General features: G+C 37.9%; 1 protein-coding gene across 1 annotated transcript in view; it reads left to right on the top strand.

Annotated features, from left to right (window-relative positions):
- The window catches only part of LOC149137993 (uncharacterized), a 337,976-nt gene extending 314,002 nt beyond the window's left edge, over positions 1–23,974 (top strand). The window contains exons 10-12 of the mRNA XM_089447071.1: positions 22,961–23,041; positions 23,202–23,282; positions 23,508–23,974. Of these exons, the coding sequence (XP_089303197.1) occupies positions 22,961–23,041; positions 23,202–23,282; positions 23,508–23,585 (240 nt within the window). The 3' untranslated portion in view covers positions 23,586–23,974. The remainder of the gene's footprint in view (positions 1–22,960; positions 23,042–23,201; positions 23,283–23,507) is intronic.
- The last annotated feature ends 602 nt before the right edge of the window (positions 23,975–24,576 follow it).

Raw genomic sequence — 24,576 nt, 5'->3', positions numbered from 1 at the left:
CGTTTTAGATTTTATAGCAAGGTTAATCAAATATTAAACTTCATCCTATCATCCATAATTCAGTAAGGTTAATTTAAATAACATATTTCATATTGGTATCCACATTCCAGTGAAATTAAACAAATGTCATATATCATGTTCCAGTGACATAAAAAAAAATTATTTTTACATGTAACCATCTCAAAATAGTTTTAAGTATCTGATTTAAAGTAAAGTAAATATATACAAAATATGGCTTTTATTTCCTCAAATTTAACACAAGTTGGGGTATTTCTGACATATGATCTCTGTATCTTCCCAGGCAGCCACTCCAGGGCTATACTTGTCCCATTGGACCTTAACTTGGTCTACCAGACGGTTCCTGAGTTGTCGAACTCTATGTTCCAATATACGTAATGGTTCGACCGAAATCGTTCCCTTCTATTTTTCCATCAGCCTCGGGATCATAAGTTGTACTCTAATTTTAGCTGAGTTCCTAAGGCTGACTTCATACTAGTCCAAAATCTTGGAGTAAATCGTGAGTCTCTATCTAATATGATATTTTTAGGTACTCCATGAAATCTGATAATTAAATTTATAATTACTCGAGCTATGTTAGCAACTTCGCAAGTATCTCTTACGGGAATAAAATGGGTGTTTTTCCGTTAATTTATCCACTACAACTAGAATGGCATTATGTCTTTGTGAAGTAAGAAGTAGCTCGATGATAAAATCCATAGAAATTATCTCCCATTTGGTCATAGGAATGTCTTGAGGTTGCAGGAGACCTGCTGGGTGACAATGGTCAACCTTCATTTGCTGACATTCAAGACATTTTTGCAACAAATTGGATAATATCGCATTTCATGCTTGTCCAAAAGAAGAGTTTCTTTGTATCAACGTATATTTTCTTTACACCAGGATGTGCATAATATAATGCAATGTGGGCTCCTTTAAGGATGGTGTTTCAGAGATCCCACCATCAGGTATGTATATCCTTCTATGGAATCGCAAAATTCCATCATCTTCTAGTTCATATCCCTCAAACTTAGGTTCTTTTGGCTTTTTACTATCAAGGTCGGATCTCACTTTTTAAATACCAACTATCTCTCAAGAGATGTTCTAATACTCGCTTTCTCAAATCTACCTTGATAGGTATGAGGGAAAATATCTGTGGTCTTCTACTTAAAGCATCTGCTACCATATTCTCTTTTCCTTTAATGTATGAAATTCCAAAATCACACTTACTTAGGAATTCACTCCATCGTCTTTGCCTAGCATTCAAGTCTTTTTGAGTAAACAAATATTGTAGACTTGGATGGTCGCTTTTGAACATAAAGCTTCTCCCTACTAGATAGTGTTAGCATTACCGCGGTTAACTCTAAATCATGCGTGGCGTAGAGTTCTTCATGAGGCTTTAATTTCCTTGAAGCATATGTTATTACGCTTCTATCCTGCATTAATATTGCACCTAATCCTTGCTTGGATGCATCAATACACATAGTAAAATCTTTTTCCATATCAGTTACTTGCAAGATTGGTCCACTGGTTAACAATCTTTTAAGTTCAGAGAATGTTCTATGACATTTTTCATTCCATTCATACCTAACTCCTTTACGCTAGAGGGTTGTGATAGTTTTTGCAATTTTGGAGAATCCTTCTACAAACCTTTGGTAGTAGCCATCTAAACCCGTAAAACTTCGCACTTCATGCACATTTTTTGGTATTGGTCATTCCATGGTTGCCTTTACTTTCTCAAGATCTACTGAGATCCCTTCACCAGATATAATATGACCTAAGTAATGAATCTTTTTCTGAAAGAAGGAATATTTAATTTTCCATATAACTGGTGTTCTTTGAGGCAAGATAATACTATTCGTAAATGTTCTTCATGCTCTTTCTTATTTTTTTGGAGTAGATGAGAATATCGTCTAAGAAGACTTGTACAAATTAATCGAGATTTTTGCAGAAAACGTTGCTCATAAAGTTCATGATTACTGTTGGTGCATTGGTCAGTCCAAATGGTAGCATAGTGAACTCATAATGCCCGACGCGTGTTCGAAATGCAGTCTAAGATATATCACGATTCACTTTCTTTAATTCTTAATTGATGATAACCTGATCTTAGATCGATTTTTGAATTTCAGCTCAATTTAAGTCTTGAAAATCTATGCATAGTCGTAAGGAACCAGCGTATTTTGGCAATTCCTTTGGAAAAACATCTCAAAAATTAGACATCATTGGATGTTGCTCTAGGGATGACCCTTTTTTCTTGCTTACTTCCTTAATTGCATATATTTGACTACATTTTCTTAGGTAATGTTTCATTTGCATTGCAGAGATGATCCTATTAATACTTTGGATTTGGATTGACTCTTCACTGTCATTTATGCAAAGAATTCTTTTTCATAATAGTGTACCCAAGCTTGATGAGTTTCCAACCAATCCATTCCTATGACTACTAACCTTGTCCTAAATTGAAGGGCAATATGTTCTAATATGCAAGAATACGTAACAATACTTATCCTGCTATGTCAGTCTTTAGGATTCATCAAGGTGCGTGTAAGCCATCGTATATGTATTCATAATCGATTTTTGATAATATTGATGTGCTCTAACTAAGGTCATAAAGATACAATATATATATTAGAATTTATCTTTGCATATATAAATTTTAGTGGGCACCATCTCGACTAAATGACACCCAAGTACATGAGATAGCATGTTGGCTCGAGTGATGGGTGAATGGGAATAAAGGTATAAACTCCAATCACCTTGTAAACAAATGCTTATATTGAATTTATTTTTATGGGTAGATAACAGTTGCAGGTATATGTAGTAGAATACTAACTTTCGTCATTATATTTCAACTGTGTATCTATATATATATATATATATATATATATATATATATATATATATCAGATTTCATAATGTGGAAGGGTGTAAATACTTTTTGTTATGATAAGTATTTTACCTACTTTAGCGATGATAAGAATACCAAAGTTCAAGAAAGATATCTATCATATCGTAAGTTTAAGAAAGATGTGTAACATTAAACAACCCCTTACTTCAAAATTCTCTATATATAGTAAAGAATACTAATTGATAATGGTTTATTTTCATTAAAATGAAGTATTAATAACCATGTAAAAATATTAATTAATATTTAACAAACACATCCACCTTTATATAAAATAGACAATTAATCTTATTGGAAATTTCTTTAAATGGGCTGTAATGGAGAATTTTGATTTTTTTTTTACTGTAATACTAATTCCCTTTGGCTGTAATGTGTGTGAAATATATTTAAATATATTCCCTAGAATTACCAATGTAAGGAAGATCGAAATAAAAATAACTCCTAAAATATATTTAAATATATTCCCTAGAATTACCAATGTAAGGAAGACCGAAATAAAAATAACTCCTAACAACTATTATGTCTGCCTCCAATTCAGATAAGGAATACAGTTTAGCTCATGAATACTTCATTTTCTAATTAAATATTTCAGATCACAACTATTACGAAGTGTTAAATAAATGATGAATCAGTAATGTTGAGTACAACTTATTAAGCTAATACGTCTAGTGGAATACCATGGAACATTTAATATATAACTTCTAAAAAAACATTAAAACACAATTCTAATAATAATAAAAGTACATTTATCACAATAAATTTATCTTAATTTAAAAGTATATATTTTAAACATCCAAAAATTTGTCATATTGTATTATAAAACTTAGAAATTACATTTCCAACTTTTGGTCACTCACGACTTTCGAATAAATACTTCATTGACTGTTCCATTTAGCAAACAAAATTGGTAAATTAAGAAAGAAAAGGTGGGGCATGTCTTTCTGGTACTATTTGCGAAAGTCATCCAATTCCTACTTGGAAATAGTATAGAAATCATATTTTGAATCTGCCCTGGAAATCACCCTGGGAACAGTTTGAAGATAATATACACTCTTAATCTTTTGACTTCTGCATATGCCTGCTTCTCGATTAATGAGTATTAAAAAAAATATCTTTCTTTCATCACTTCGCTCATAAAATTAATGGAGCTATCTTGTCTTGACTCATTTTTTTTTTTTGCAATATCAGTGCGACTATCATGCAAATGAAAAATTAGCTTGATTTTATCGCTGCGCGGAGCCTAGCCACGGTGCACCGCCTCCTCACGACACTGGTCCATTAAAGCGGCATGGATATACACCCCTAAATTCATATACTATACCCCAACCTTATCGAGATAAATTTTAAACGCCAAGTGTATTCACGTAGGATCGAAAGATTCTTTAATTACGTCCAAGTTTCCTTTATAAAACCGCATTGAATTTGGTTGTATGTAATGAATTTATAAAATTTAATGTTGATTTTTTTTTAAATTTCTACGGAGATGATTGGCATGTCAGCAGAAGGCCAGAGCCTATGGCCTTGTGGATAGGGATTCGAACTACACGCCGATCATTTTCTTCTGTTGACGTCTGGTGCTTTTCCCTAAGATGGGAAGTAGAGTTTGTGGTGCCTTGTTATATTCCCTTCGTGGCTCTTCGCTTGGCTTGGCACTTGTGTTGGACAGTAACTTGACTTGTAGCGAAACTTGTCAAGTGGCTTGACACTTTGATACTGTGCGTCGAGCATTATATATATATGTATATTCCTTCCTTAGGTTTTGGTACTTCGAACAACCATCGAAACAACTTTGAAAGGGCCTGTTGTTTTTCATGTGCTTTGTCTTAGAAGCATTTTTCTACCTATTGAGGATATGTTTTCATATGATTATTGCCCTGTTGAGGCAGCGCTCTGATCTATTGATGTGTTGTAGGATATTAACTACATTTGGAATTTTTTGATTTGTTTGTCTTTTCAAATTGAAGTATCGAGCCAGAGATTCGAAACCTGAAAATCTGCGTGTTCTTGCCAATCATAATTTTAGGCATCTGTTCATAGGTATTTCGCCATAAATGACCCTAAAAACAAAGACATCTAGATTTGGGTGAGTGTTTGGACAAAGTCAGAGATTTCCTGCATTGATGCTCTGAGTCCACAGAGGGTTCGTTGGGAGTTTTCTTGAGTTCATTTGTGCTATAGTTTTGGCTTTTAAAAGATTATATTGGCAGAATGTTTCTCTTCATCACTGTTATCCGGATCTTGAACACTACATCTTTTGTGTTTGTGATAAGCAGTTTAGCACAGTCATTCATAAATGAAGCAACAAGTTGAATTTAGAGAAATATTTTGTTTATGGTTGCATCTTGATTTATGTTTATAGTTTGTTGCAGAATCTGAAGCTCAGCCTAATTGTTAGGAAAGGGAAGCCCTCTCGGCAATTGACAATCTAGTTATGCCATGTTCATGTTGCTACAGCCTCAAGCAAGGAAGCAAGATAAGCAAGGGTCTTAGTCCATCTATTCAATCCGAAGTCATGAATAGGATAACAACTAATGCTACTCTTTCGACGATTAAAGGAATCAAAAAGACAACCCTAGAAACTCTAGGTATAGCAGGCCTAAAATTAGGGAATTCTCATTCAGTAGTACCAATAACAAAGGAATTGTGATCAAGCATCCATCTGTTATTAGTAGGCAGGCGGCAAGGAGTATGGTTTAATGGGCCTTTAGGATCCCAAGGGTTTGAGAACCAGCTCTGATACCATAATGTAATGCTCTAAATAATTTAACTAGATATTTACTCTAAACAGAATATGAAATCTACATGAAACCTACTTTAAAGTTTAACCAAAATTCATATATCAAAATTTATTAATTTGATGTGGAGTACCTACCTGGGTTCCTGCGGATGAAGATGCTTCAGAATTGCTCCCGCTCTCGCTCCCGTTACCAAAAGACCAAAACCTCCCAACCAAACTGGGTACAACCTAGGTACTCAGTCCAAAATGCTTCTCAATTGATGCAATCTGTTCCCTTGTGCCCAAAAACTTCATAAACAAACAAGGCTTAGTCCTTACTGTTTGTAATCTCTTGTTACAAATTTTCCTCCAACAAACAAGGCTCAGTCCTTACTGTCTGTAATCTCTTGTTACAAATTTTCCTCCTCTGAACTATGCTTCTCCCAACAACAAAAGATTTCCCCCCCTTCTTTCAGTCTTACTCCCTTCTCCTTTTATTTCTTAAGACCACCACTCATTCATCCTTCATTGCCTTAGTTGTGTGCCCCCTGTCTAATACGTGGCTCCTCATAGTGAATTAAAGAGGTAGTCACACTTTATATTGACACTCATCACTTTATAAGGTTGTAGGTGATACCAGCTATATTACGTAGTCCTTTTGTAAATAAGCTTTATTTAATATTTTATTATATTATACCTCTTTTAATGTTTAACCTTTAGTTAAGAGTTACTACTTTTATAATAATATAACTTCCTTTTAAACTTTAATTTAGAACTTTTGGATTTTGTTCTATGGTTACCTATTATGAATGACGACACATACTAAAATACATATTCCAATATATTTTTGCAAGCTAGATATTTTTTTAATATCTTCAACAATTATGTCTTTTATCATATGTTTGAAATTTCTTCATAATTTAATACTACTAGTGCAGTGTAGGCAATGCATGCATATGTAGCTATCATATGCATGCATTGTATGCATGCTAATAATTCACATTTTGTTTGCACTGGTAGATGGGTCAATACACCAACCCTAGTGGTAGCTGGTCATATTAGTGACTGATTGATGGTTGATTGAAAAATCTAGGGGTTTGGAACTAACCCTAGTGGACGCTGGTCAGGTTAATGACTAAGCTATAATTGACTTTGATTGTATGAAATCTAGGATTTGTATAAATCCCTAGTGAGAAGTCTAACATATGTATTTTGAAAGGTTGTTAGATGCTTTGTAGATCTATATGTATTTTGAATTGTTTCTAAGGTTTTCTATATATTGTAGTAAGGTATGTCATACCTTTGGAAGACATATTGAAACCCTAGATGGAATACATGTTGTTGTGAAGTAGTCTAGGGTGTATAAAGTCCCTAGCAAGATGTTGAAGAGTATATGTCTCGTGTTTATAATTAAGTCTTGGTATCTGATATATGAAATGCTTCTGCGATTCTGATATAGCTAACATCGTGCTTCTATAGTTTTGGTTGTACTTGCTATTGAAGTTGTGCAGGTACACAATCTTCAAATTGGTGAAGATGTTCATTGATGTGATAAGCATGATGGGGATGATAATAACTCTGATGAAATGGTTGGAAGCCAAGAAAGATTCTCCAATGTCGAAAAGGAAGAAGTTGATCTCTTGGAGGAAGCATGAATAGAAGAGATCTTCCTAAGATTAAGAGGGAGTTCGAATAAAGAGGTGCTTCCTGGTTGAGAGGGAGGGCTTAGCTTGGTATTAATTTATAAATGAATTTCGGAGGATATGTTGCTACATGAGAAGTAGGAAGGAAAACATATGATTGAGGAATCTTTTGTCAAAGATTCGGTTGATAGTTGTTAAAATTGGAAACTACGACCAAAATCCATGTGGGTCATCTTATTAATGGAAGCTGATATTTTTCTTGGATCCCTCTCATCGAGAGGTGTAGGATTGATCTAAAGATCATCAGATTCCGATAAGTATTCACGGAGATATGAATTTATTTGTGTTATGTGACAATTTGTCAAGGTCGGCCAGCAACCAAATAACCCCCTCTTGTGCTCTACGTTTTAGTTTAAATAGAAGAGGACTTTAAGTCATTTGATACACACTCACTCTTGTGATCTCTCTTCATCCTGTTTTGGGTTTGATGAAGATGATATCTAGAGGAAGTTCCCTAGGATATATGCTGCCCTAAGATAACATGCCCTAGATCTAAATGCAGCCATGGAAGAAGCCTTATTGTTATCATGGAGAATCACCTACGCTAGCATGGAGATAAAGCCCTAACATTGAAGCCTCCTAAACACAGTCATGGAACAAGGGTTCTAATGTTGTCATGTCCTAAACGCAGAGACCTAAGCTCTGTCCTAAAGGAATCAAGGCTACAGCCAAACATTGTCATGGTGACGACCCTATGGAGATGACCATAACACAGTCTCCTAGTTGCAGCACTTAAGGTTGCCCTAGGCTGCAATCCATGAGGGTATATATGCAGCAAGAAGGGATTCATATCTAGCCCTAGCTGTTGTCCTATATTACCCTAGCCACAGTCCTAAAGGGTGAGCTAAGATGCAGAGCGAGAGGCCTTAACCAGCAGCGTGTGAAGGCCTAATCCGAAGTTCTAAAGAGCCCTAATTGATGTTCAAAGCATGACCCTTATACACAGTCAAAGACTTCTATACGCTAGCAGAAAAATTAGTTTGTAAAGCTCTTATATGCTTTGGTAACGAAAAGGGTCTCTATTCTAAGACCAAGAGTAGTGGAACTTCCAGCGTGGAAGAGAAGGACTATCATTGTTTAGAAGCTGTCATGGAGGAAGTCTTATTATGCAGCTCTTATCTGCAGTTAAGAGAGGCTCATTAGTAGTCTTGTATTGCTGTCATGATTTGTTGTAAATGACAGCGTGGCCTAATTAAGGATTGTCTAGTTTGGGTCTGCTTGAAGGAATTTGGAACTATAGCCTAGCTACTTTGCTAGGTTGCAAGCCATAGCAAGCAGCTAAGGCTGATATAGAATTGCAGCATGATGGAGCAACTGAAGTATTGCATTAGCATGATGTAGCAACAAGGTATTGCAGCATGATGGAGCAACAGAAGTATTGCAGCAGCATGATGTAGCAACAAGGTATTGCAGCATGATGGAGCAACAGAAGTATTGCAGCAGCATGATGTAGCAACAAGGTATTGCAGCATGATGGAGCAACAGAAGTATTGCAGTAACATGATGTAGCAACAAGGTATTGCAGTATGATGGAGCAACAGAGGTATTGCAACACGATGATGATGATGTATTGAGTATGCCTTGAGTGTATGATTGGGTGGAACACAGTGACAGGTGCAACTGATGATGAAGTGCAGCAACGCAATCATTGAGTACAAATCAATGATGGTGCAGCACGGTGAGGTGCAGCGAGTGGACGAGATGCAGCACTATTATAGGTGAAGGAATCACCTTGGAGAATCAGTTGAAGCAGCGTGTCTTCAACTGATCTCATGTAGATATAGTCAATGTGTTGACTTCTATTGTAAATGTACTATCTCTCTCTCTCTGCTGAACTATTGAAGAACATAGAAGAAGAATTGATCAAGGGTTTCCCCACATTGGGGTTTGTTTCTGGCTAGCGCCACATCTTGTGTCCTCTTGTCTTGGCTTGTCTTCTGCGATTTATGTTTATGTTATATCTGCAATTTACTTTAATGCTGATGTAATTGCTAATCTGGAAAGGATATTGAGCTAACTATGAAAATTGAAATAAAGTGCTCTAAGCATAGAACATACCTCAAATTATCAATAGTCCTACTATGAAAAGTTGAGAAGCAACATCAAGTTGTTTGTAAGACCCTGAAGGTTTGTATTTGATTATATACATGTGAAAGTATATTATTGGTTGGGGTTGTGTTTGTACAAGTGAATCTCTCGAAGGATTTGATAAGATGTTGGTTACCAATTAGTTTGATTAGGAGAGATTGGACATTCTTGATCTATTGGATCAAGGAGTGTTGAGGCTCTGTGAGTGAAGCATTGGTTGGGCAGAGATATGGCTGACACTTTGTGTTGATATCTAGGTCCCGAAGTTGGAATGGTGGCATTGGTCATTGAGCTCTGACACACACCTAGATTTTGGGTTAATGGTTAGCAAGTAAGCTTGATGGTACTTAGAGGAGCTGAAAGCTTGAGTCCATCTTAGTCCCACTTGGATAGATTGCCTTGGTCGGGAATCTAGTCCATGGCATTGCGGTGCCTAAATTGTTGAGTGACTAGTTGGATAGATTGGCCTGGTCAGGAATCTAGTCCATGGCATTACGGTGCCTAAAGTTCTTCATGGTTCATATAGTTTAAGATCTTCCATTGTATATGTACATTATGAATACCTCCCTAGGTAAGAGGGAGTGTTGGAAAAAGTAACTATGTTCGGTCTTCAATAATGTATGTGAGTCATTATGTAATGTACTTGACAAAAGAATAAAGAAAAGAATTATTATTACTATTATTGCGACTTATTAAAGCACGGGTTTCATGCTTGGGTCACCATGTTTTAGATCAAAGTCCCCATTGAGGACGTCTAGGATTTATTCTGAGTCTATAGAATTATTGTGCATTTAAAGAGACCCTTCTTGGGATTTTGAATCATGTAAAAAGGTTAGATATTGAGTCAAATATGAATTATGTAACCTCCACACCATGTCGGCCTAAGGACCCATTCGACCCTACAAGAAGTCTATAAAAGGAAGTTTATCGAATTCATTTGGAGCAATCACTTATCATCAAGTTCGAATTCTCTCTACTAGGTAGAAGTGCGAAAATCTTGTTGCTGGGTAGAGGTGCAAAGTGGGTAGCTGGAAAAGTCTATTGGTGAGAAGCCAAAGTGAATGCGAGTTTGGGGGAGTCTAAGGAGGTAAGGAAAATCAAAATTTTGGTGGTGGTCTCTCTCTGTTTCGTGCTTTGATAGGGAGATCGAAGTCTTCCAAGTGAGACTACTGCCGAAAGCTGCCAGTTGTCGAACTTCTGGAGGTTGACTTGGTGTGGAGGGAAGGTCTGGTCTTGGTCTAGGGTGAAGAGTATCAAAGAATACTATTGAAAGGAAGAATTACTCTGACTGGGTTTTCCCCTCGAGGGGGGTTTTACCCTGGCATGTGCCTACATCTTGTGTCCTTTGTTTTATATACTGCTGCTTTTGGTAATTGCTTGATGAACTAAAGAAAGAAGATATAAAGAATCGTAATTAGAAGAAACATCACAAATAATTATCAAGATCAAGAAAATCGTTACTGCCTTTTTGATTTTCCAATAGTTTTTCCTTGATGATTACTTGAGCAAAGATCCAAGATGTTTTCTGATGTAGACTTCTTTGATCTGGGTTTTTGACACTTCCTTGTAGATCTTGACTTCAAAATGCTTTTAGGATGAGATGATCTTCTAGATTTTCTCTAATGCCTTCCTAGAGTTTAGGTCCTTGAATTCTTGAGTGTCCCTTGATGAGATGCCCTTCCTTGATTTGTTACCTTAGCTCTGATACCATGTTGAGAAATCTAGGGCATGAAGATTAGGTGATTTCTCTTTCAAGATAACTGCTTGTGAATACCTTTGCTTCTTTATATTAGGTTCTTCTTTTGACTTAGATTATTAAGTGTTCTTCTTCATCGAACAACTACCAAACTGTTAATTTTAGGTATGTTCTATGCTTAGAGCAATTTATTTCAATTTTCATAGTTAGCTCAATATCTTTTACAGATTAGTAATCACATCAATGTAATAGTAAATTGCAGATAAAACATAAACATAAATCGCAGAAGACAAGCCAAGACAAGAGGTCACAAGATGTCGCGCTAGCCAGGGACAAACCCCAATGTGGGGAAACCCTGGATCAATTCTTCTTATATGTTCTTTAATAGTTCAACAGAGAGAGAGAGAGAGAGAGAGAGAAAGTACATATACAATAGAAGTCAACACTTTGACTTATCTAAATAAGAGCATAGATCATCTCTAAGAAGATGATACATGAGGTAGCTGAACTCAGTTGAAGACATGCTGCTTCAACTGATTCTTCAAGGTGACTCCATCACCATGCTGCACCTACAATTGTGCTGCTCCTCATCATCATGTTGCACCTCACTATGTTGCACCATGTTGCACCCATCATCACTATGCTGCATCTCATCATGCTTCACTAATCATGATTGTACCCATCATTATACTGTTGTACTATGTTGAGCTAGCTATGCATTGCTGCTCCTATATGCACTATGCTGCACTGTACAACATGTACTCGTTGCAGCGCCCATTGCTGTACCAATGATGCACCATGTACCATTGCTCCACCATGAATCATTGCTGCACCATGTACTTGCTACACCAAGTACCATTGCTCCACCATGAACCATTGCTACACCATGTACTTGCGGCACCAAGTACCATTGCAGTCCCAAGTACCATTGTTGCACCATGTACTTGTTGTCCCATGTATTCACCATGAACCATTACTGCACCATGTACTTGCTGTTGTTGTGATAGTCACTGGTTAGGGCATCTCAGACTGTTGTAACAACCCTCAAACAGTCACCCAAACAACCCTTAATCTCTATGACCCACCCTAGTGTGAACCCTCTACCTCCACGCTTAAGATTAGGGCATAACATGACCCCAAAACAGCCCACACTATCCCTTGCTGTGGTGGTATGGCCTGCGGCCTACCACACAACCTTGCTATAGCATACGACCTCCTCCAAACTGAGTTTCTAGCCCACACATCAAATGCAAAACAGCTTGAAACTAACCTCCTTTGCCTCGACCCTCTAGGAAGGTACCTCGGCCCTCCTAACAGCAACTCGGCCTTCACAATGACCCTGAAATAGCCCACGTTGTTCTATCCCTCTTTGCTGGTTAGGGCATCCTTAAGACTGCGGTTAGGGTCACTCTAGAACTGCATTTAGGCCTCTTCATACAGCGTTATGGAAGCCTCCTTCACAGCGTTGAAGCTTCTCCTTCAAGACAGTGTTAAGGTCTTTATTTATGACTACGTTAAGGTCTCTATGACTGTGATAAGGCTTCTCCTTCCTGACTGCAATTAGGACATCTCTTTATCTGTGATAAGGCCTCTTCAAGGGCTGCGTAGGAGAGCCTCCTTTAGGGCAACGTAGGTGCCTCTCTCCAATGATAATCATCCTTCATGATTGCGTCCATAGTGCCTGCGTCTAGGTCTCTTTAGATAGTGTCTAGGGCTAGGGCATCTCCTCTAGGGAAGCTCCCTTAGTCTCCTTTCCTCCTGCGTCTAGGGCTTCCTCCTCTTAGACTTCTCTTCCACTAAAACCCAAAACAAGTGGAGAGAAATCAAGAGTGAAGTGTGTGTTCAAATGACTATCAAGTCACCTCCTTTTATACTAAAATGTTGAGCACACGTGGGGGTTAGTTGGTTGTTGGTCGACCTTGATGAATTGTCCCATAACACAAATAAATTCATATCTCCATGAATACTTATCGAAATTGAATGATCTTTAAATCAATCCTATACCTCTCGATGAGAGGGACCCAAGAAAAATATCAGCTGCCATAAATAAGATGACCCACATGGAGTTTGGCCCTAGTTGCCAATTTTACACTCCCTCTTAACTAGGGAGAACTCCATCTGTTGATCCATCTGCCAGACTGTACTATCTCTGCCATCAATGCCCTGCACTGCTTTGCTCTGCTAAACCATGAAGAAGAAGAATTGATCGAGAATGTCTCATACCATTCTCTACTGACCCGCAGTCAGTCCCATATGAAGAGAGTGTGTCATACCACTTTTATTGATCCCAGATCAGTACCAAGAGAGAGTGAGCTATTTCACTCTTACTCACCCGAAGTCAGTTCCAATTGATCCCAGATCAATGTCAAAAGAGGGTGTCTCAAACCACTCATATTGATCCCAGATCAGTTCCAAGAGAGAGTGACCTATATCACTCTTACTAACCCGAAGTCAGTTCCAGTTGATCGCAGAGACACAGGGTGTAGGCGATCAGCCAAGGCCAAAACCTTTCCAACTTGAGAGGAAAACCCAAACGAATTCTTCTTCTTATAGAAACTTCAAGTGACGAATACCAAGACCAAGACCCTTGACACAATAACCTCTCCAAGACCAAGTCACAAGATCCTTCTTCACTGCTTCTTCTTCTTGCCCAAGTCAACACTATTCAAACTGCTTGCCTTCTTTTGGATTTCGGCTACCCCTCAGATTTTGACCCTTTGGATCAAACCTGCAACTCTCAGAGTCTTCAGAAATCCTGGTTGCAACACGTGTGAGAGATTTGCCCCTTAATTCCCTTCGCTTTAGGTGGAGACACTTTCTTCTGCAATTCGGCTTAAGAACCAACTTGATTTTCTTCCTTGCTGACCACCTAATGTGACTGTGATATCTCGGCTCCACCTGCAGTAAATAACACTAATTTCCAACACGTGTGAAGTATATTTTCCCAAAAATAGGTCGAAACTAACTCAGTTTCCTTTTCTCCTTCCTTCACTTGGTGATGAGTCTATTCTTGTGTTCTTCGCACTTCTTTTTCTATCCTTGATGCTTGATCAAATGGTGCCTCAATGGAGGCCGAGTCCTCACTATATATAGAGGTCTATCCATCAAAATGAGTCGACTTCACCTAGTCTAGAATGATCTTCATCTCTTTTGAAGGCTGACATGATGGAATGCTTGTGACAAGGTCTTGGAGGGTTCGTGACACAAATAACTTCTCCTTTTACAATGTGTAACATGCCCAAATGGGTCTTCAATATTTGACATTGACTCAGTAGATTTTATGACTTGATGACCAAACCTAATAGCTCACAATGGGAGCTTCAACTAAAATAATCTTGAGCATGAAACCCATGTCTCAAGCATAACAAAATAATTTCATTTTTCTTCTTTACATCAATTACATAAAATCATGATTACACATGTCATTATGAAGACTGAGCCTAGTTACATATTTCAACAGAGGCAACTTCACAACTTCAACCTTGCAACTTAACAGCTTCAATGTAGCTTCAGAATTTCGTCTAGCTCAAAAACTGTAGAAACCCTAACAAAAGAGAGAGAGAGAGAGGCCCAAAAAATTCGATCTTGATCTTCTTCTTCTTCATCTTCCTTTTCGAACTTCTATATTGAGGAGATAGAACTTGCTTGAGTGAGTGTACAAATGAGGTCGAATTCCTATTTATTTATAGGCTTGTGAGGGGTATAGATTGCTATCTTGAGGCCGACTTGTCCCTTCATGTAGGCCGACTTTATCTTTGTGCCATGACGAGGTCTTGGAGGGTCTTTTGACTCTATTTTGACTCAATAATTTTTTCTTTACAATATGTAACATGCCCAAATGGGTCTTCAATAGATGACAATGACACAATTGACTTTATGACAAACCTAGAGGCACTCAATGGGTGCTTGACCTAAAAATAAATTTCCGTTGAGCATGAAACCCATGCCTCAAGAACACAAATAATAAATTTATTTTTCTCTTTTCATTAAATACATAAAATTACAATTACATATGCCATTATGAAGACCGAACCTAGTTACATATTTCAACACAGAGAAGTTGATGATGAAGAAAAAGTAGGCCTACAAGCAGCTGATGCTTCCATGATTTCCACGGAAGAATAGACAGTTGATATTGGAAGCAAGTCCTTGGTTAAGAGGGAACTTGGATATATTCCTTTCATGTGTAAAGGAATGAGTAGATCCTCCCTGGTTGAGGAGGAGAGATAGACACATCATTCTTATCTTCACATCATGAAGAAAGAATGGAGGATTGGGTAAGCATCTGAGACCAATACTGATACTCTTTGAGGATGAGGTAGGGCATCTAATAGGCAAGAGTAGTCGAAGAGGAGGTTCCTTGAGGATGTGTAAATCCAAGACATGAATGGTCCTAAAAAGACATACCTTGTAAGCATTCGGATGGGGTATGTGCCTTCAGAGATAATGATGAAGGTGTCTATAAATCATTGTCTCCCCAACATTGTGCTCTAATCTAGTGGAGAGAGAGTTGTTAGTCAAGGCTTTGCTATATGACAAAGTTGGTCGATATGATGAGATGCACTGACATACACTGAAAATATAGCTTATGAGATGACTTACCAATCCGACTCTTCTAATGAGAATAATTCAATCGAAGTACTATCCTTGTACCTGTAGTCAATTATGAACACCTCCCAAGTTAAGAGGGAGTGTTAAAATGTAACTAGTGTCGGTCTTCATAACTGTACGAGTCATGAATTGATGTAATCATTGTTGTATTTGTCAAAAGAAAAAGAAAAAGAAAAAGAAATTATTTGTAAAAGAAAAAGAAAATTATTTATTATGAAATGGGTTTCTTGCCCATTGGTTGTTTGTCCTAGGTCAAGCACCCATTGTGTGCTCTAGCGTCTTGTACAAAGTCAAAGAGTCAAAGTCATGATGGAATAGCCCTTGTGTGGCTTGTTGACACCTAATCCTCATAATTGGGTGAATTTATGTAAATAGTTAAATTAGAAATGTGAACAGTCATCGGGAGATGAACTAAACAGTCTCTCCCTATTGTTTATAACAAAGACCTACCTGATGGAATAATACACGAATCAGTTTTTTCTTTGTGGAGTTACTGCGTGGCCTGACATGGTATCAAAACCAGCTCCTTTTTTTAGCCTTTATGTCTTCGTAACTCCTTAGTCTGCTCCTCTGCTCTCCATATAATTCAGTGACTGAGTGCCTGTATGCCTGTCTAACACTGCCTGCGTTCTGTCTGCCATATTCCATTACCTGTGCTCTATCTGCCATATTCCTTTACTTGCGCTCTCTGTCCATAAACGTTTCATAATTTTAGCAACCACCATTTCCACCATGAACGACTGGATTCTATCCTGCGAGAAAGCATAGACCTGGTGCCATTCAATGTTTGATTTCTTCTCAAATTACTTTGTAGTACCCTTATAGTTGCCAAGGCGAACCTCGACATGTCCATGGTAGGCAAATCTTTGGCCTTCTCAACCCTTACATACAGATACTGCGTCCGCTCCACAAGATCGTAGGTGCTTGTTGAGCGCTCGCTCGTTTTGCTCCTCCCTGTCCTCTCGGCTCTCCAATGTTCCGCTTTTAACCAGCGCTTCCACCTGCCCTCTTCAGATATATGCGTGCGCCCACATGGTAACAGGCTTTCGGCTGCGCGTCAAGAGGGGTCCAGTGTGGAACCTGAGCGCCGAGAAAAAAAAAAAAAAAGGCGAGTTCGAGTGTGTATTGTCGCGACCCCATATTACATCTACGTTTTGCACTTCGCTGCCACACCCAGGTTTTTCGAGTCTCAGTTCTGCAACACATACAATTGAACGCTGGACGCAGTTACATAGTTGAACACTGGATGCTGTCACATGGTAATTAAGTTTTTTTTAAAAGGGGACGTATGCCATTTGAACGCTATCACATGGTTTTTTTAAAAGGGGACGTATGCCATTTGAACGCTATCACATGGTTTTTTTAAAAGGGGACGTATGCCATATGCATATATAATGGTGGATTTATATGGATTTATATAAAACTTATATGAAATTTATATGAAGTTTATATGAGATTTATATGGTGGATTTATATAAAATTTATATGAGGTGCATTTATATAATGATGGATTTATGTGGGTCACATGGTGGATTTGAAATCTTTTGAGAATGCCCTTTTGAGTACAATTTTACTGTATATTGGCAGAAGTATTTTTTCTATCAGCAAAAGTATTTTTTTTACAGAATGCATTCAATCATATCCATGGTGGGAATAGTTCTCACTGGAAAGGAGAACTATCCTGAATGGTCCCGGATGATAAAACACACCCTCATTTTCAGTGAGTTGTGGAAAGGAGTGTGTGTCGGAGAAGGAGACAATGACCCAGTACAGCCTACCTCAGAAAAAGAGCTCGTCATTTGGGAAAACAAGAACAACAAAGCTTACGCATTAATCGCAGCATTTGTAAATGAAGAGGTGAGTTGCCATATTTCGTCATATTCAACTACCTTTGAAGCCTTAGAAAAGCTGAAAGAACTCTATGACTCACATTCTGCACTTGAAGTTGTTCAACTCATGATTAAACTCTTCACTCTTGAACTGCAAAATAATGATCCTCTTTCTCTTGCATTTGAAGTAAAGTCTATAATGCATGATATCAAATCTACTAAGGTTGAATTGGATATTCCTCTTATTGCTTTTCTCAAGGCACTTTATCCTACTTACTCCAATTATCTTGAGTCATTCCAAGCAAATGGAAATCTCAAAGATATAACCTTTGACTCTCTTGTGAAAAAGTTTGTTGAAAGAGAGAAAGCTTTTGGAAAGAAGACAGCCCCTGAATCTTCTGAAGAGACTGTGTGCCTTGCTCATAAAGAAAAGCATCTTGCTCAAAATTCTACAAGAGGAAGAGGTGGACGAAGAGGAAGAGGAAGATATTTCAGAGGCAGGGGGGGCAGACATTCTCAAGGAGAAAAGGTAGATTTGCATTGCATTCGCTGCAAAAGAAATGGATCGCATGATGCCTCTACATGCAAGCTACCATGGGACAAAATTGAACAGAAAAGAAACCAACAGAAAGGTAAAACTGATGATACAGACAAAGGTAAAGCACCTGAATCCGCTCACTATGTTGTGGCACAATGTAACATTGGAGTAAATGAAGATTTATTTAATGCTTCACTTGATTCTTGGAAAAATGATTGGTTGCTTGATTCAGGAGCAACCTGCCACATGACTCATAGAAAAGATTTTTTTGAAGATTTCACTGACAATGTTGATGGAGCAGTATACTTTGCAGATCAATCAAAAATCAAGCCATCAGGGCTTGGCACAATCAGGCTTAAACTGCCTGGTCTTCCAGACTTTCTTCTGCATCATGTTCTATATCTCCCACAACTCAAGAGAAACTTGCTGTCCTTGGTCCACATCCGCCAGCAAGGTCACTCCATTCATATGTTTGATGGCAAGCTTGAGGTAAGAAAAGCATCTGACCACTCACTTGTCATGAGGGGAATAGAAGAAGAAAGGCTTATCAAGCTGCAAGGAACCTCTGCTCATGCACAACATTTCTCATACAATTCTCATCATGAAGAAGGTACACTTCCATCAAGTTTATTATGGCATGCTAGATTTGGACATTTGAACTATGACAGTCTCCGCTTGTTGAAGAAAAATGGTGTTGCTGGTTTGCCTACAATTCCTAGGAAACTTAAGCAATGTGATGCTTGCATTCTAGGAAAGCATAGCAAACAATCCTTTCATGATTCACATTCAAGAGCGCATAGAAAACTTGAACTCATTCATTCAGATTTATGTGGTCCAATGCCTGTTCCTTCTACAAATGGAAATAAATATATCATGACATTTATTGATGATTACACCAGAATGTGTTGGGTTTATTTTTTGAAGAACAACTCTGATGCTTTTCAAACATTCAAGAATTTTCATAAATGGATTGAAAATGATGCACAATCTCATATTGGGTCTATTCGCACTGATAATGGAAAAGAATACACATTAAATGAATTTGAAAACTATCTTCGCCAACATGGGATCAAACATCAAACAACTGTGCCTTATAATCCCCAACAGAATGGTGTATTTGAAAGAATGAATAGGACAATCTTAAATATGGTACGATCCATGCTCTTTCTGAAAATTGTAAAGATAATGTTTTGGGCTGATGCTGCTCTATGTGCTGCATATATAAAGAATAGATGTCCATATAATGCTATAAGAAACAAGACTCCATATGAAATGTGGTATGGACATGTTCCTTCGGTAAAGCATCTCAGGGTCTTTGGTTCCACCTGTTATGCCTTGATACCAAAGGTACAAAGAAACAAACTTGGTGCTAGAAGTCGTAAGTGTATCTTCCTGGGGTATTCAAACACCTCCAAAGCATACCGCCTCTATGATGAAGTAAATAAGAAGTTTGTTGTATCTAGAGATGTAATTTTCCTTAAATCATCCAAAACTGACAATGTTGTTGAGCGGCAACTTGATCGCTTGGATAGATTCGCAAAAGCAAAATCATTTCAAGAATTTGATAATCAGATTCCACATCTTGAAGGGGGGATTCCTATATTAGATCAACATGTGGAATCTTCTTCTGAAGAACACTCTCCCTCACATGAAACTCCAACAACGGATGATGCTTTAAGTGATGTGATTGATAGAATTGGGAGACTCAATCTTGATTCAGTCCCAACTCAATCAACGGAGCAGCCTGGACCATCTAAAAAAGGTCCCCCGAAGTGGGTGACAAAAACACTTGAAAGTGTTCATCCTGATGAAGTTGGAAAGACAGGAACCAGAAATTCAAACCGACAAAATGGAGGTGATGTAGATGACTCTAATTCACCTGTTGATATGGCTGTTTCTCATGATTGTGAATTAAACTTGTCTACAGATTTTGAACCAAATTCCTTCAAAGAAGCTGCTTCTCATGATGAATGGAAAGAAGCGATGCAAAAGGAGTATGATGCCCTCATAAAGAATGGCACTTGGAAGCTGGTTGATCCTCCATTAGGAACCAAACCAATTGGCTGCAAGTGGGTCTACAAGAACAAGTATAAAGCTAATGGCTCACTTGACAAGCACAAAGCTAGGCTTGTGGCAAAAGGTTTTGCACAGAAGGAAGGGGTCGATTATGAGGAGACTTTTCCCCCACAACAAAATGGGCTACCATCCGAACACTCTTTGCACTAGCAGCTCAGAACGGTTGGAAAGTCCATCAAATGGATGTAAAAACTGCTTTCTTGAATGGAGATCTAAAAGAGAATGTTTTTATGTCCCAGCCTAAGGGATTTGCTGTGAAGGGACATGAACATAAAGTATGCAAACTTGTGAAGTCCTTGTATGGCCTCAAACAAGCACCGCGAGCCTGGTATGAAAAACTCATTGAGCATTTTCTGAAACTCAATTTCAAACATTTTGATCTTGATGATGCAACTTTATTTGTCAAGAAAGTTGGAAAAACAGTTGTATATCTTGTGGTATATGTAGATGATCTTTTGATGACAGGGAACAATGAAAGCTACATTGCATCCATAAAGAAGGAATTGGGGAAAAGTTTTGAAATGACTGACTTGGGCTATGTTCATTACTATCTTGGCATTGAAGTAACCCAACATCCAAAGTCCATATTTCTTTCTCAAAAGAAATACATTGGAGATCTGTTGAACAGGTTTGGCATGACAGAGTGCAATCCTCTTACTACTCCAATGGAACAAAACTTAAAGCTCACATCTATTGAAGGAAAGGAATTTGAGGATGCAACAAAGTATAGACAGCTTGTAGGAAGTCTCAACTACCTAACTACTACCAGACCAGACATTTCATTTGTTGTTGGAATCCTCTCCAGGTTTATGCAAAAGCCTTGTGAGGGACACTGGTCTGTTGCAAAAAGAGTTCTAAGGTACTTGAAGGGAACTCAAGACTTTGGAATCAAGTATACACAGGTGGACGACTTCAGCTTGATTGGATACTCTGATTCAGACTTCGATGGAGACAAAGAAACTGGGGTATCTACTTCAGGATATGCTATGAGTCTTGGATCAGGAGTTGTCTCCTGGAGATCACGCAAACAATCAGTTCCAGCAGATTCCACAACAGAAGCAGAATACGTGGCAGCAGCTGAAGCAACAAAAGAAATTGTGTGGCTCAGGAAAATTCTTGAAGATTTGCAGGTAAAACAAGTACAATCAACTCCACTCATGATTGACAATACCTCTGCAATAAAGTTGGCCAAGAACCCAAAGTTCCATGATCGAACGAAGCACATCAATACTAAATATCATCTGATTCGACATCATGTTGAGGCCAAAACAATCCATCTCCGTCATTGTTCCACAAATGAGCAAATTGCAGACATCTTCACCAAAGCGCTTGGAAGAGAAAAGCTTGAACGATTCAGAACGATGCTTGGACTCACCAACATCCCTTCAGATTAAGGGGGGAATGTTGACACCTAATCCTCATGATTGGGTGAATTTATGTAAATAATTAAATTAGAAATGTGAACAGTCATCGGGAGATGAACTGAATATTCTCTCCCTATTGTATATAACAAAGACCTACCTGATGGAATAATACACGAATCAGTTTTTGCTTTGTGGAGTTACTGCCTGGCCTAACATGGCTCAAGAATCAAAGAAAGAAAACTATTATTGTAAAATGATGAGTCTAGAAGCCCACCAAAAGGTAAGTCAGCCAGCCCTTCAAGTCGGCCTAGAAGAGGCCTAATGCAACCCTCAAGAAGCTTATAAAAGAAGGAGCTCTTCCTCATTTGGAGACACATATCTTGCATCAACTTCTGATCTGATCCTAGCGAAGATAGAGGAGCAAAATTGCAGAAAAGAAGCAGTGAAGTCAAGGAGGGGCGAAATTTCTGAGGTCGACATTCTCTACAGCTCACACGTGCGAGTTCTGCTGGAGGAACCAGGTTTTCCTCAGAAGGATCCTCTGGTCATCCCAGACCTTATTCCTTGCATAGAACCTGTGTTACTTGCCTCAAATGAACCACATGAGTGGCATATTTATACTAAGCTGTGGGTGTCTAGGGGCCAACATGCCACCACAAAAATTGGAGCCAGTGAGGCCTTAATGATAGGGCCGACTTGAGGCCAACTTTAGTTGATCCATGTATATAATTTAAAAATATATTTCTGTTCAACCATGGAGAGTTAGGAGGTGTGCCACCTATCACCGGAAAGGTCTTGAAAAATGCTAGCTGATTATGTAAATTTCCCCTTCATCAGGACTGCCTTTGACATCAATAACAACTATTTTCAACATTGTTATGGCAATCCCACATTGGCTCATTATATGTACTCTATACTCGACCTATTTTGGTCACTCGTGAACATTAATAAAATTATTTTATCTTCTTTTATTTGACAAATTCTACTCATTTGTCTTTGTTTTATAATCACAGTTCCCTGTTTCTTTTATAATAAACATTGGTTCCAATTTTTTTCCTCATCTTCTTTTTACATTTATGCTAATGTTGTCATTTTGTTCTTCAGCCATCTCCTTTAAATGTTTTGAGTTATTACACTAGGTAATCGATATTCCAGGCAGGAAGAACTATCTTGGCTCTAATGCTATCTAGTATAGGCTTCATCTTATGGTTTACTAAATATTGTTGTCAGAAATAGTACATTTGTTTGTCTGTGTTTTGCTAGTTTTCTGTATCCATTAACATTATTGCTGTTTACGAATTCTATGAAGACTGGAGATTTATCTGGATTGTGGGATTCCATTTAGTAGATCACACTGATCAAACTAGGATAAGATGCATCTCTTGTAGTATTTTGTGATGCCTACGAGTATAATCATTGTGTTCAACTTTATAACAGATACTGGATATGCTTGTACTAGATGGTGATGTGGAAGAAGTGATAAGCACCGGAACCGGAGACTTCGCTGCCATTCCCATAGTAAGCTAGTTTTTCTTGGTTAGAAATCTAATGTTCCTGCATGGAAATATATGTATTTATTATGTTCTATTTATCAAATCCACGTATTGTATTGTTGTTTACGTATTCAGAATAATATTTTTTCATAGTGAGATGCTAATTTTTCTGATCTTATTTGCAGAACAAGCTTTGCTATAGAGGTTCCCAAGCTCGAATTCAGGAGTCGTCAGCATTTACGAACATTCCTTGTGGAGTTTGCCCTGTATGCTCTTTTTTTGTAAATTAAACCGGGCAATAGAACATTAGAAAGTGAAATTCAAACAAGCTTGCCAGCATACCAGATCAATGGTTTTAATTCTGTCATCTATCTATTGAATCTAACGGAGGCACATAATATTAGAAATTGAGTAGGCCTAACAAGCTTACCAATTTACTGGATCAGTAGTTTTAGCACCTATTCTAACATTTGTTTCAACTTGCATGCCAGGTCTTGCGAGAGTGCACAGATGATGGTCTGATTTCCCCCAAAACTTGTATATATTATAAGAAGTGGTTGACATTTTAGAAGAATGATCTAGTGAATTATCTGGCAGTTGATAGTTTATGCTACAAAACTGTGCAATGGCAGTCCAAATGGAAAACAGGCTACACACATTTGATTTCATAATGCAAGAATCGAAGCCATGTTACACATTTGATTTCACAGAGCAAGAACCAAAGCCATGTTACAGTCCAGAAAAGCAGCTATCTCATGGTTATCCGGTCTTCTAAGGTTTCCTGTAGAGGGCCTTGAGCACAAATCCAAGAATCATCAGCATTCAAAAACATTTCTTGCTGGATTTGCCTTGTGCTCTTTCTTAACCCAAGAGATGTTAAAAATTATTGTTTCAAACTTTCAGTGATTTCAATACTGCCCTTTTATTTATTTATATTTTAACTTGCTCTTTTCAGCTATTTAATGCTGCTAATTGCTCAAACATCTTTTGGAGTGCACAAGTGATGACATGATTTCATCCACTGAATTATATGAAATTTTGAAAATGTATTCTACATAACTGTGTAATGGCAACAGAATGAGCATGTATGTTGCATTGTGTCTAAGGAAAGTAAAGGTGGATCCTTTGAAAGTTTTCTATTGTAATATATATTTATAATAGCCGAGAATTACATAGAAAATAAGACAAGAATGCAGCCTATAGTTCATGATAATCATAAAACCCAAAATGTTTGCTTAAAATTTGGACTAAGCTTCCTATTCTACGCATTGCCATACCTCGGCAACTGTATTGCCAGATACACTGTCTTAACAAGAAAATTACCTTACTAAACATAAATAAAACTTGAAAATTACATAAAAAGTGGCCCACTAGGGGCTTCTTTCATGACATCGTTCTGTGATTTTGCCTCTAACTCAGCTGAGAACGTGGCCATTTCATTTTGAACTAAAGAGTTGACTGCCCCTGGGTGAAATTTCCTATTCTGTAAGCAGTGACAACATAAAATAAGCCTATAGAAATTTTGGGAGTATGAGCAGAGAATTAAGTAGCTTCTAAAGA

Source organism: Pinus tabuliformis, chromosome X, assembly GCF_031772625.1.
Source record: "Pinus tabuliformis cultivar Carrire ecotype Pingquan chromosome X, CPIR1, whole genome shotgun sequence".
Lineage (NCBI taxonomy): Eukaryota > Viridiplantae > Streptophyta > Pinopsida > Pinales > Pinaceae > Pinus > Pinus tabuliformis.
Note: the sequence above shows the minus strand (reverse complement) of the source record. Positions and strands in the feature narration are given on the sequence as shown.